The sequence below is a fragment of the Melozone crissalis genome, unplaced genomic scaffold (assembly GCF_028551555.1).
Source record: "Melozone crissalis strain CALT ecotype California unplaced genomic scaffold, PUWL_Pcris_2 ptg000086l_1, whole genome shotgun sequence".
NCBI lineage: Eukaryota > Metazoa > Chordata > Aves > Passeriformes > Passerellidae > Melozone > Melozone crissalis.
In genome coordinates this window covers 2606744-2617698 of record NW_026535863.1, presented here as the reverse complement: position 1 = coordinate 2617698, position 10955 = coordinate 2606744, and the positions used below count along the sequence as shown (strand labels likewise).

General features: G+C 54.1%; 1 protein-coding gene across 2 annotated transcripts; it reads right to left on the bottom strand.

Annotated features, from left to right (window-relative positions):
- Window positions 1-971: 971 nt before the first annotated feature.
- LOC128946812 (peptidase inhibitor 16-like) lies at window positions 972-9026 on the bottom strand. 2 transcript variants are annotated; one of them, XM_054290787.1, is made up of 5 exons: window positions 8786-9026; window positions 6168-6386; window positions 5497-5606; window positions 3809-3897; window positions 972-1272 (listed from the first exon to the last, which is right to left on the bottom strand). In XM_054290787.1, exons 1-5 carry the CDS (start codon window positions 8936-8938, stop codon window positions 1130-1132), a joined length of 714 nt encoding a protein of 237 aa, XP_054146762.1. In that variant the 5' UTR covers window positions 8939-9026; the 3' UTR covers window positions 972-1129. The 2 variants fall into 2 exon arrangements, with proteins under 2 accessions (XP_054146762.1, XP_054146763.1); XM_054290788.1 differs by having other exon boundaries at window positions 972-1269.
- Window positions 9027-10955: the final 1929 nt, after the last annotated feature.

Below are 10955 nucleotides of genomic sequence, written 5' to 3'. Positions count from 1 at the left end.
CTGGAGATGCACAGGACAGAACAGCAGTGGAGGAGGTGAATAATGGCCTTCAGGTCATCCTCCACCTCATGTGTAAGAAATGAAAGGTTGCAATGACCAGAGCAGGGGCTGCATCTCCCCATTATCTTCCTTCCATCTGTCAGCAAAGCTTGGCACATATTTAACAGACCTGACTGGGAATCCTCAGGTGAAGGGAGGAGAGACAAACAAAAACAAAACACAGTGGCCCAAACAATGCCAGTGGTCCTGCAACAGGCCCAGGAGCCACCAATAACCTCTAACAGTGTCACTTGTACCTCTGGAGCTCAGATTGTACCAACACAAGTGGGGACTTGCTCTCCTTGACAACACACACACACAAGTTACACGTCAAGAGGAATCTGTATCTAAAATAAAATACACTGAAATTATGCAAAGAATGAAGCCATACAGGGAAAAGCTACATGAAGGAGCTGGTGGCCCCTCTCAGCTGTGAAGGTTTCTCTTCTGTGTGTGCACACAGGTGCAGGCACAGGCGTAAAATGAATCTTGGGAGGAGGCAAGGGCTGCAGAATGGAGGAGGAGAGGGGAGAACAGCTGGGCAGTACTGGCCAGAGCTCCACCAGAACCAGGAGGAAACAGAAATCCTCAATTCTGTTTGGACAAGAAGGGAAAGAGGTAACACTTGTCCAAAACTGAGACGGATACATTGGGAAAGAAAAGACCGTTTCTGCTGGGAAAACCACCAAAGCCAACCACTGTGTCTCATCTACAAACACCAAAGCCAACCACCATGTCTCACTGTCCCCAAGTCACCCTGCTGTCCCCAGGGTCAGCCATATGGGTTTGTGGGTAAGTGGGGGAGCTCAACACTTCCAGCCTGGAAACAGAACAGAAGCCAGGAAAAAGGAGAAGCATCCAAGTCACCAGCATTATGGCAAACACCCTCCTGCCCTCAAGTCTCCTCAGGAAGGGGACAAAGCTCCCCCAGCATCAGCTGCCCTTGGCTCTCTGGGGCTGCAGCAGAGCAGGCAGCGCAAGGAGGGAGCGCGGGAATGGTCCAAGGAGCTCCTGAGCCTGCCAGGGCTGTGGAACAACCAGCGCTGACAAAAGCCTTGGTGAGGGTGCAGGGAGAGCTGAGGAAGACCCTTCAGAGCAGAAGGCCCACCAGGATGGCACTGGGGAGGAGGAGGAAGAGCGAAAGGCCCAGGCAGGTACTGGGGGCTCCTCCTTTGGGCCGATCCACACTTGTCTGGTCCGAGTTTGTCTCCAGTTCTGTGTCCAGGGCACCTGCTGGAAGAAGAGAGGAGAATGTGGGGTTAGAGGTGAGGATCTGGCAGAGGAGAAGCTCCCACTCATGCAGGTGTGCCATGACGTGCTCCGTGAGGCAGCAGAGCTCTGTCCAGGGAAGCTGTGCGTTAGTGGGAGCAGGCTGTGAACGGGACCATGCTGCAGGGACGGGACATCCAACAGCCCCTCAGGGTTAGAGCAGAGTGAGGGAAAGGCTTGGTGCCACATACAACAGGAGGATCCAAAGGACCAGTGTGACACTGCTCCTCCCAAGCCCTCTCCATGCTGCTTGGGGATCCCTAAATGTCCAAGTGTCCATGCCAGGGCAAACTCCACGGTCGCCTTACCTGAGAGGGAGGTCTGGAAATGGGGGCTTGGCCCTTTTTTGTCTTTGGAGGATGATGTTAAGCGCAAGAACGTGGGCTCTTCAGGGCTGAGGACCACTGACTTGGAGGGGGTTATGAGCTCAGCTCTATTGGAACCTAGCTTCATCTCTGGAGCAGGGTGGCTGAGGGATAGAGATGGGCTGGGAAAGGCTGATTTCTCCTCCTCATGCTCTTTGACACCTTTCTTTATTTCTGGGACTGATCTGGGGCTGAAGGCCGTGCCCATGCTTTCTAATGAAGCTGGATCCTCTGTAGTGAAGGAGCTAAGAGGCTCTCCAGTGTCTGCCTCTGGAGATACTTTATAATCTGGGTCTAAGGTGGGCTCAAAGGAAAGAGTGATCTTGGCTGCCTCAGTAGGATCAGGCCTTTCTGGTTCTGGCTTTGTGGTTGTGGCAGTTTTCAGTTGAGTCTTTGCTGTTGTGGCAGGTGCTGGTGTGGTAGCAGCAGGTGCTGGCTTGGCTGTGGTGGTGGTGGATGTTGGGGTGGTGGGTGTTGGTTTGACTGTGGCTGCAGCAAGTTTTGGCTTAGCTGCAGTTGGGGTGGATTTTGGTGTGGTGGGTGTTGGCTTGGCCATAGTTGTGGTGGGCTTTGGCTTGGATGTAGGGGTGGTTGTGGTGGGGTTTGGTGTGGTGGGTGTTGGTTTGGTGGCGGTTGTGGTGGGTGTTGGTTTGGTGGTGGTTGTGGTTGTGGTGGGTGTTGGTTTGGTGGTAGTGTTTGCTGTGGTGGGTTTCAGGGGGGTGGGTGTTGTCTTGGTGGTAGTGGTGGTTGTTGGCTTAGTGGCAGTGGTTGTTAGGCTGGGTTTTGGTGTGGTGGGAGTTGGCCTGGCCACCGTTGTGGTGGGCTTTGGCTTGGCTGCAGTGCTAGTGGCTGCTGGCACGGTGGGTTTTGGCTTGGCCATGGCTGTGGTGGCTGCTGCTGTGGTGGGTTTTGGCCTGGCTGGGGTTGTTGGGAGTGGGGCTGTGGGTTTGGGCTTGGCTGTGGTAGACACTGGTTTTTTGGGCTCAGATTTGGCTGTGGTGGACACTGGAGAGGGTTCAGGTTTTGCTCTGGTGTGAACTGGTGTTATAGGTGCTGGTTTGGCTGTGGTGGATGCTGATGTGGGTTCTGGTTCAGCTGTGGTGTGAAATGGTGCTGTGGGCTCTGGTTTGGCTTTAGGCTCTGGTTTGACTGTGGTTGTGGGTTCAGGTTTGGCTTTAGGTTCTGGTGTGGCTGTGGGCTCTGTTTTGGCTGTGGGCTCTGGTTTGGCTGTGGGCTCTGTTTTGGCTGTGGGCTCTGTTTTGGCTGTGGGTTCAGGTTTGGCTGTGGGCTCTGGTTTGGCTGTGGGCTCTGGTTTGGCTGTGGGTTCAGGTTTGGCTGTGGGCTCTGTTTTGGCTGTGGGCTCTGGTTTGGCTGTGCCTGAGGGTTCAGGTTTGGCTGTGGGCTCTGTTTTGGCTGTGGGCTCTGGTTTGGCTGTGCCTGAGGGTTCAGGTTTGGCTGTGGGCTCTGTTTTAGCTGTGGGCTCTGGTTTGGCTGTGGGCTCTGGTTTGGCTGTGCCTGAGGGTTCAGGTTTGGCTGTGGGCTCTGGTTTGGCTGTGGGTTCAGGTTTGGCTGTGGGCTCTGTTTTGGCTGTGGGCTCTGTTTTGGCTGTGGGCTCTGGTTTGGCTGTGCCTGAGGGTTCAGGTTTGGCTGTGGGCTCTGTTTTGGCTGTGGGCTCTGGTTTGGCTGTGCCTGGGGTGGATGGCCTTGCCTTTGTTGTCACAGAGGCCGGAGTGGTCTCTTCTACAACGAGTTCTGGTGAGAGATGAAAAGTGCTGTGGGTTAGGGCTGGCTCAGCTCACCTCAATGGATCCCCTGCACTGAGCAGGACCAGCAGAAACCAACGAGGGGCTGAAACAGCAGCTGACCCCTCTCAGGTCACTCTGGGCCATCCCCCACTCTGGGGTTCCCAACCTGGAGACATCTCATGGCCCTCACAACCTCCTGCCATGCAAGGGGCAAATAATGCTGCCTATCAGGGTACAAGCCCCTCCTTATCTTGAGGTAGTTGTTCTGTCTCATGGTCCAGCTCTGGAACTGCAGTTCCTGACAGCTCTGGGAGGGTTCAGAGCTCAGACCAGCCCAGGGTCTCAGTCCCAACATCCCCCCCAGGGCCATGCATGGCTCTGCTCACTCACCACACAGGTTGTTCACACAGACTGTGCCCCTGGGACACATTTTACACGAGGGTCCTTCCACGTAGGGCTTCTTGCCTTTCATGTTACCCCTGGAAGCAGAAAATGCCAAGATAAAGAACGTTGCAGTGTGATGTAATAGCCTGTTTCAGTCATCCCAGTTCTTTCCCCAGGTGTGCCAACAACATCTCCCTTCCCCTCCCTTGCCCCTGCTGAGTGCTGTCCCTCAGTCTTGGCATCCCAGAAAGGGCATTGTGTGATTGGCGAAGTTCAAAAGATGCCTCTCAGCCCTGGGGACATTGAGCCATCCAGGGGTCATTTGTCCCCTGAGACCTTTCCCCCCTTACCTGGTTGGTGCAATGTCGCAGACATCTTTTCATTAAAAATCCTTTCTTAGGATTTTTCTTCCTGAGAAGCTGAGAGGCCTCAGGAACAAAATGATTATCTGCTGCTGTGGAATGCAACAGGTGCATCTGTGACTGGCCTATGTTGGATATTTATAATTAATGGCCAATCACAGCCCAGTTAGCTTGGACTGTCCAAGACACTTTGTCCAAGACACAAACCTATTCATTCCTTTCTATTCTTAGCTTAGCTAGCCTTCTGAGATGAAACTTTTCCTTCTATTCTTTTTAGTATGGTTTTAATGTAATATATATATGATAAAATAGTAAATCAAGCCTTCTGAAACATGCAGTCAACATTCTCGTCTCTTCCCTCACCTGAAAGCCCCTGTGAACACGGTCACAGTGGGATCCCTACCCGTTCCCTGCCCCTCTCCCTGGGGTTCAAAGGAACAGCAACCACGGGGTTCTCTGTTCTGTTGGAATGCCAAGATTGATGGACAGCACTCAGCAAGGGGCAAGGGAGGGGAAGGGAGAGGTTGTTGGCACACCCCGGAAAGAACCGGGACAATCGAGACAGGCGACTGCATCACACTGCAACAAAAGGAGACATGAGGAGAGGGGAAACACCCATCCCAGAGAGGGGGCTGATTCAGCTGGGATATCCCAGCCAAGGCAAAACTAGGGATTAATGTAGAAAACAGGTCTTGGTCTCCTGCCACGGCCTGTCAGGGCTGTTTACTCACCAGCCTGACCCCAAGGCAGATAAAGCCAGGGCAGACAACTCTGGGGGATGAGCAGATCCCTGACCCCTTAGAACAGAGCAGGGGATGGACATTGGGACAGGGAATTCTGTCTCACTTCTGCTCCAGACCCCAGGAGGGTCTGCAGCCACCGGCCACCCTTGGTGCTCTCAGCAGCTCCAAGCCAGTGGTGCCAAGGCTGGTCCCAGGGCTGGGAAGGGGTACCCAGCTCTCCTCCCACATCCAACCCTTCCTGCTGCTGCAAAAGGCACCCAGGGATTGGCTGCTGCCAGCTGGGAAGAACCAGGCCCAGGGCAGGGGAGGGTTTGTACCCTCAGCTACTGCCACCTCAGCCTTGAGCAGCTCTTGGGGAAGAAGGTCCCTCCCTGGGTGTGTTCCAGGAGCTGAACCAGCACTCAGAGTCACAATAATGGGCCGGGATCTCCAGACAACCCTTCCTTAGTCTGGGACCAACCCAAGATAACAGCAGCACTATTTGGAACTTTTATTTCTGACCAAGGACAAACCCTGCTGTGACATGAGGGCATTTCCAGCACAGAAACCCCACTGAGATGCAACAATCCATGCAGGGGCTGGGACTTACGGGGGATAATAGTTGCAGACCAGCAGGTGCATGTTCTCTGTTTCAATCCCATCAATCTTCTCACAGAAATGTGCCCCGCAGCCGATCTGATGTGTGCTTGACCACACCACCTAAGGCAAAGAGCAGGGTGGAGGTGAGGGGACTGGGTGAAGGCAACCTGTCCCCTGGCCTTAAAGGCTGCTCCAAAGATCTCCTCATCCCACAGAGTATGCCCCACATCCCACATCCCCATATTGCTTTGGCATTCAGGATCCACCACTGTCACCCTGATTTTTTAAAGATTTTTCTAAGCCTTCTGATGTTGACATTCTTGTAGCGAACTTTATCACACACACTTTCTGTAAATAACTGATTGTTTTGCATTCCTTTATGGAGGAAGAGAAAGTTGTTGGACAGTTGGTTTGTCCAGTGTCATTGGAGAGGTGGCACTGCCACCCTCCAATCCACTGTCACTTTTGGAAAACTGTAAATGTTGGAGTCAGAAAATAAACTTCCCTTTTCCTTCACCTTGAGAACAGCGGTGTGAGCTTGTGTTCTTTGGTGTCCTATAGCGACACACCACCCTCTCTGCTCCTACCCAGGCTGTGAAGAAACACTCAGACTTCATCTTTCTGAGAAAATCCTTCACCCAGCTGTGCTGAGCAGCCACCCCTCCACCCCAGCAGCTGTACCTGGGTGTAGTGGCCACACATCTGCCCGGGGACACACGTGGATGTTGTGAAGTTGTAGAATTTCTCCTCCCCGTTCCAGTCTTCCACGGCGAATTCCAGTTCCAGCGTTGGGGCCATGGCAAAGAGGTTTTCTCCCCGTCGGCCTCTCTCCTTGTTGTGGTCCCAGATGCATTTCTCTGCATAGGATTGAGCAAGGGCCTCCAGCTCCTTGTCCCAGGTCTGAAAGGGGCTTGGTGTCAGCACACAGGGAGGGACACTGGGCTCTCCAACAGGAACAAGGCACCCACCAAGGACCCCTGCCCTGTCTGGCCAAAGTTTCCCCATGCATGAGGAAAATTCAAACCCCTGCCCAGCACAGTTCTCAGGAGAGGGGAGCTCCATGGTCAGTCCCAGCACAAACTGAACCTTGGCTTATGGGTCAAACTGGAGAACTCTCACAGCCTCTCCTGGAGCTCATCTAACACCATCATGGACCATCCTCAACTCAGCGTGGAGACATCATGAAGTCATGGAATAAAGAAGGAAACCCACTGTGGGTCACACCAGAGGGGTCTGGGGCCATCCCTCCTCACCCAGGGTGGGGACAGGAGGAGGGCAATGGGACACATCTCTCCTGGCAGCTGAACAAAGCCTGGGAGCACAGGCTCCTGGAAACATCATCTGTTTGTCTGGAACTGAGACGTGGCCGCCAGCCAGGAGCCCCGACACCAGCTGAGCCCCTGGCCACAGGGATGTGCAGGAGGAGGAGGAGGAGGAGGAGGAGGAGGAGGAGGAGGAGGAGGAGAGCTTTTCTCACAGGGGGAAATCCTTTTCTCATATGGAGAATCCTGCACTGCAGCTGTTTGGACCATCCTTGATGGAGAGAGCAGCTTGGCCCTGCAAACAGGGTCCTGGGGGAACCTGGACAGAGCCAGGGCTGGATCCAAAAGGTGCCAGACAGGAGGGCACGGCACCACTGGCGTGTTGAGGGGATGAGGACAGGCCTGAAGGCACTGGGGGAGGAAACACCTGGATGGGACACAGAGTGTTGGTTCAGCTCCCACCATGGCCCCAAGCCACGCTGACAGAGACCCAATTTGGGGAGCACACACCCCTCTCCCTCTGGCACAGAGCTGGGCTCCATAAACGGGGACTCACACCTGCAGATTTGCCTCATTAGCAGAGGGGCTTTAGGCTACAGATTCCCTCCCTTCAACTAAATATTTCCAAAGCAAGCAGCCCCATGTCCCAAAAGGAAGCACGGAGTGACCTCAGCCAGGCACGGTGCCACGGCAGCAGGTGAATCCAGAGCAAACTCAGCCCAAGCAAAGGTCCCAGGAGGGAGGTGAGGACGGTGTTCTCATGGAAAACCTCTGCTGAGGAATCGTCAGGGCTGCTGTGAGCTAAACATTTGCTGGGCTTCAAAAGGAAAAAGCCTTTGGACCCAGACCAAGAGCAGGTCCTGAGTGTTCAAGCAGGAGCAGAAGCTGCAAAGAGAGCACCTCAAAGCACAGAGGCTGCAATCAAAGATTCAGCCAGGAGCAGCCCCTACAGGTTTGGAATTGACTTAAGGGCCCTAAGAGATCATTTCCCTCAGGCTTTCTCTAAGACTTTGGCTCCAAAGCCCTGATACTCTGAGTTTGCTGTGCCTGGTGGGTTCCATGGGATCACAGTGCTGAGGGTTCTGGCTCTGTCACCTTTGATTCTGCAGTCACTGCTCAGGTCTCCTCTCCCTGAGTTTAACTTTTTGCTTCTTCTAATTGTTAAGCTCCCATTTACCAGCCCATAAAAGTTTCACACATTTTGGGCAACTTCTGGGCCAGGCAGGGAGGTGTCCTCCAAGCACACTGTGACCCAAAGAGGAAAGGACTCCAACTCTCCATGATAAACAAATGTCCTTCTCTGTGGGATTTGCAAACAGTGAGGAAAAATCACATGTGGTGCAAGATAAAACTTCATAGCCAAGTTCTAATCAAATCAAGAGTCTGAGCAAGACAAAAAGCAGCACCAGCACCAAGCTTGTTTTAGGTCCTACTACAGGTCCCTCTGCTGACCTGACTTGATTTCCCCAAGCAAAATAGGGGATCCTGCATCTCCAAGACACCAAGTCATGGTGAGGATTAGGAGTGTGATAAACCCAAATAACTTAAAGACCTTGACTGATAAGCTGACATTCCCTCCAAAAGACAAAAGCACCTTCACCTGCAAAGGCGAATACAGAGCAGTGTGTGATGTCCCACATAGCAGGATTCCCTCTTTTCACCTCTTGGAAAACCATGGCCAAGTCTCCAGGTCATGGCACCTGCTCATGGCAGGGTCTCACCTGCCCTTCCTGCCATCACAGGGGGCTCCAGCAGGCACTCCTGTGAGTGAGAGCTGCACCACTCTCATGGAAGAGCATCTGGGGACTCACATCATGCTTAGGAACTTCCAGAAAATGATCAAAGACAACTCCAAAGGTAAAGGAAACTCTTCTCTACAGAGGCAGTTTTGGAAATCCCTCCTTTAACAACTGCTTGTAACCCTAGATGAGATTTGCTCTGCCTCCCCTAAGGAACTCCCTGACCCCTCCTTGCATTAAGATCGAGCCTTGGACCACACAAACACCCCAATATTCCTCTCTAATAAAAGCCACTTACCATCTTCATCATAGCCTGGGCAGGAGGAGAGACCTGGGAGCGATATTTATTATGCTCATCCACGATGATCTTCTTTTCTTCATCACTCAGGCACCAGCTCAGCTCCAGCACTGAGAGCACCAGGAGAACGGGAGGAAGACCTGAGCTCAGCATCGTGCAGGCAGCTTCTGCTCTCAGCAGCCCACGGCTCTGGCAGTCGGATTTAAAGCACCTCCCAAAAGCAAGGAACACCCAACAGCTTGAAGACTGGGGAGGAAATGTATTTATTAGAGTTTTGGAGCCATGCAGAACACACCCATCTCACATATCGGCCTTGATGGAGAGGCAGCAGTGCCAACGACCACGCAGGGTCCTCTCCCTGGGACAGACCCTGCTCCTGAATCCCAATCCCTGGATTGGCATTGTTCATCCAAACCTCTGCTGCTCCAAACCTCAGCCATCCCCTGAGCCCTCAGCTACGGGTCCTCTCCTCCACCTCCTGCTCCACTTCTCTTAATCTCTAACAACAATCCCACAGCATTTGACAAAGCCCTGTTTTCACACGGGTCTTCCCCCGTGCCTGGAACGCAGCTGCGTTAGAAACAAAGGCAGCAGGATGCAATTGCCGAGAGCAGTTTGCAGCACTGCAACTCCCCAGACAGAGGCAGAGCCCAGGTCTGTGATGGGGGGACAGCATTTGGCAGCTGAGGAACAGCCCCAGCCTGCTGGGAACAAGGGCAAGCTGAGGGGTGATGCCTCTGCCCTGAACCATCAGCACAGGGGGGAGCAGGAGAGGAAGAACGGGGTACAGAGCTGAAATTGCCCCAGATAGGAGAGCTGGGAGTCTGGCTGGAATAACCAAACCACGGCTCGGCAGGGACAGGCTGTGCTCCCTCCGCAGACACCTGGGGGGTTCCGCACCGTGTCCCGCAGCCCCGGAGCCGGAGCGGGTCCGGCCGAGCCCCCCGGGCTGCTCCAGCCCCGGTTCCCATCTGTGATTGTGCAAGCGCCCGGCCCGGCTCCAGGAGCTCCGCAGGGATCGCGGAGGATCAGCGGGTGGGCAGCTCTGAGAGCCGAGCCAAGCTCATCGCAGCCCCGGCTCTGCCTCCCCTCCCCTCCCCAGGCAATGCTCTGTCGGTTCTCCTCCGGTTTTGGGCCACTCGGGTCACCTCTCTCACCACAGCAGCTCTGCTGCTGCCCCCCAGCTCTCTGAGCTCTGTGTGTTCCTTTGTCCTTCACTAGCTCTGCATTCAGCCATGCCCTCGATTGTCCAACAATTCCTGCAAGTGGGGTCTGAGGCCAAGCTCTCACCAGGTCTTCAACTCAGATGTTCAAACCAGAGATTCTCGTGTATTGCTAAGGCAAATCTGTCTCTTGATGGAGACACCTGCACACATTTGCTGTTGGATGTCTGGAGACTGAGAGAAACATCTAGAAAACATCAACACAGGCTCCAGTTCCTGCTGGACAGTTCACCATGGCCTGGTTTACAAGAAACAAGGCAGTGCTGAGAATTTAAAGCCATGGAATGGTTTGGGTTGGGAAGAACCTGAGAGTTCACCTCATCCCAACCCCTCTGCCATGAGCAGTACACCATCCACTAGTGCAGGTTCTGGTCTCCCCAAAGGTGATGTGGGGATGCAGGACCAAGCTCCCCATAGCCCCTGGCACTACAGCGCCCTGGCTGAGCCCTGCAGGAGATAACGTGGTCAAGGATGAAGGAAATTGGGATACACAGAGCTTGTGGGGAAGAGCAAACAGCCCTGGAGGAGTCATCACCAGGGCATGTGGCTCGTGGGGAAACGTGAGTAAGAGCTGATGCCTCTGGCAAGTGCAGGGCGGCTGCCAAAGGGGTGCAGGCCATTTCTCAATCCCAACCTGCTCTGACAGCTTCTTCTGGAGCCAGTGTCTGAAGCATCAAGATTAGCAGTGCAAGGCCCAAGCCCCACCCTGGAGCTGACACTCGTGTCCAGCCGGCATTAGGTAAGTGTGTGTGGAATGTGGGATGCAGCTTTCCTTCTGCTCACTCAAGGAACAGCCCGTCCCCCACCCGGGGATCAGCAGCCACTGCATGGGGACAGGGACAGGAGCCACACACCCACACCTGACAGGCTCTGCTGGCTCCAAGAGGCCCCACTGTGCAGCACAGAAGTGACCAAGCCTGGGTTTCTATTGACTCACATCTCCAGCA

Coding starts and splice junctions, on each gene's coding strand:
- LOC128946812 (XM_054290787.1), bottom strand. CDS start 8,938: ATGCTGAGCTCAGGTCTTCCTCCCGTTCTCCTGGTGCTCTCAGTGCTG. Junction 3,898..5,496: donor GTCTGCAACTATTATCCCCC/GTAAGTCCCAGC, acceptor TTCTGCTTCCAG/GGGTAACATGAAAGGCAAGA. Junction 1,273..3,808: donor CTGTGTGAACAACCTGTGTG/GTGAGTGAGCAG, acceptor CTCTTCTTCCAG/CAGGTGCCCTGGACACAGAA.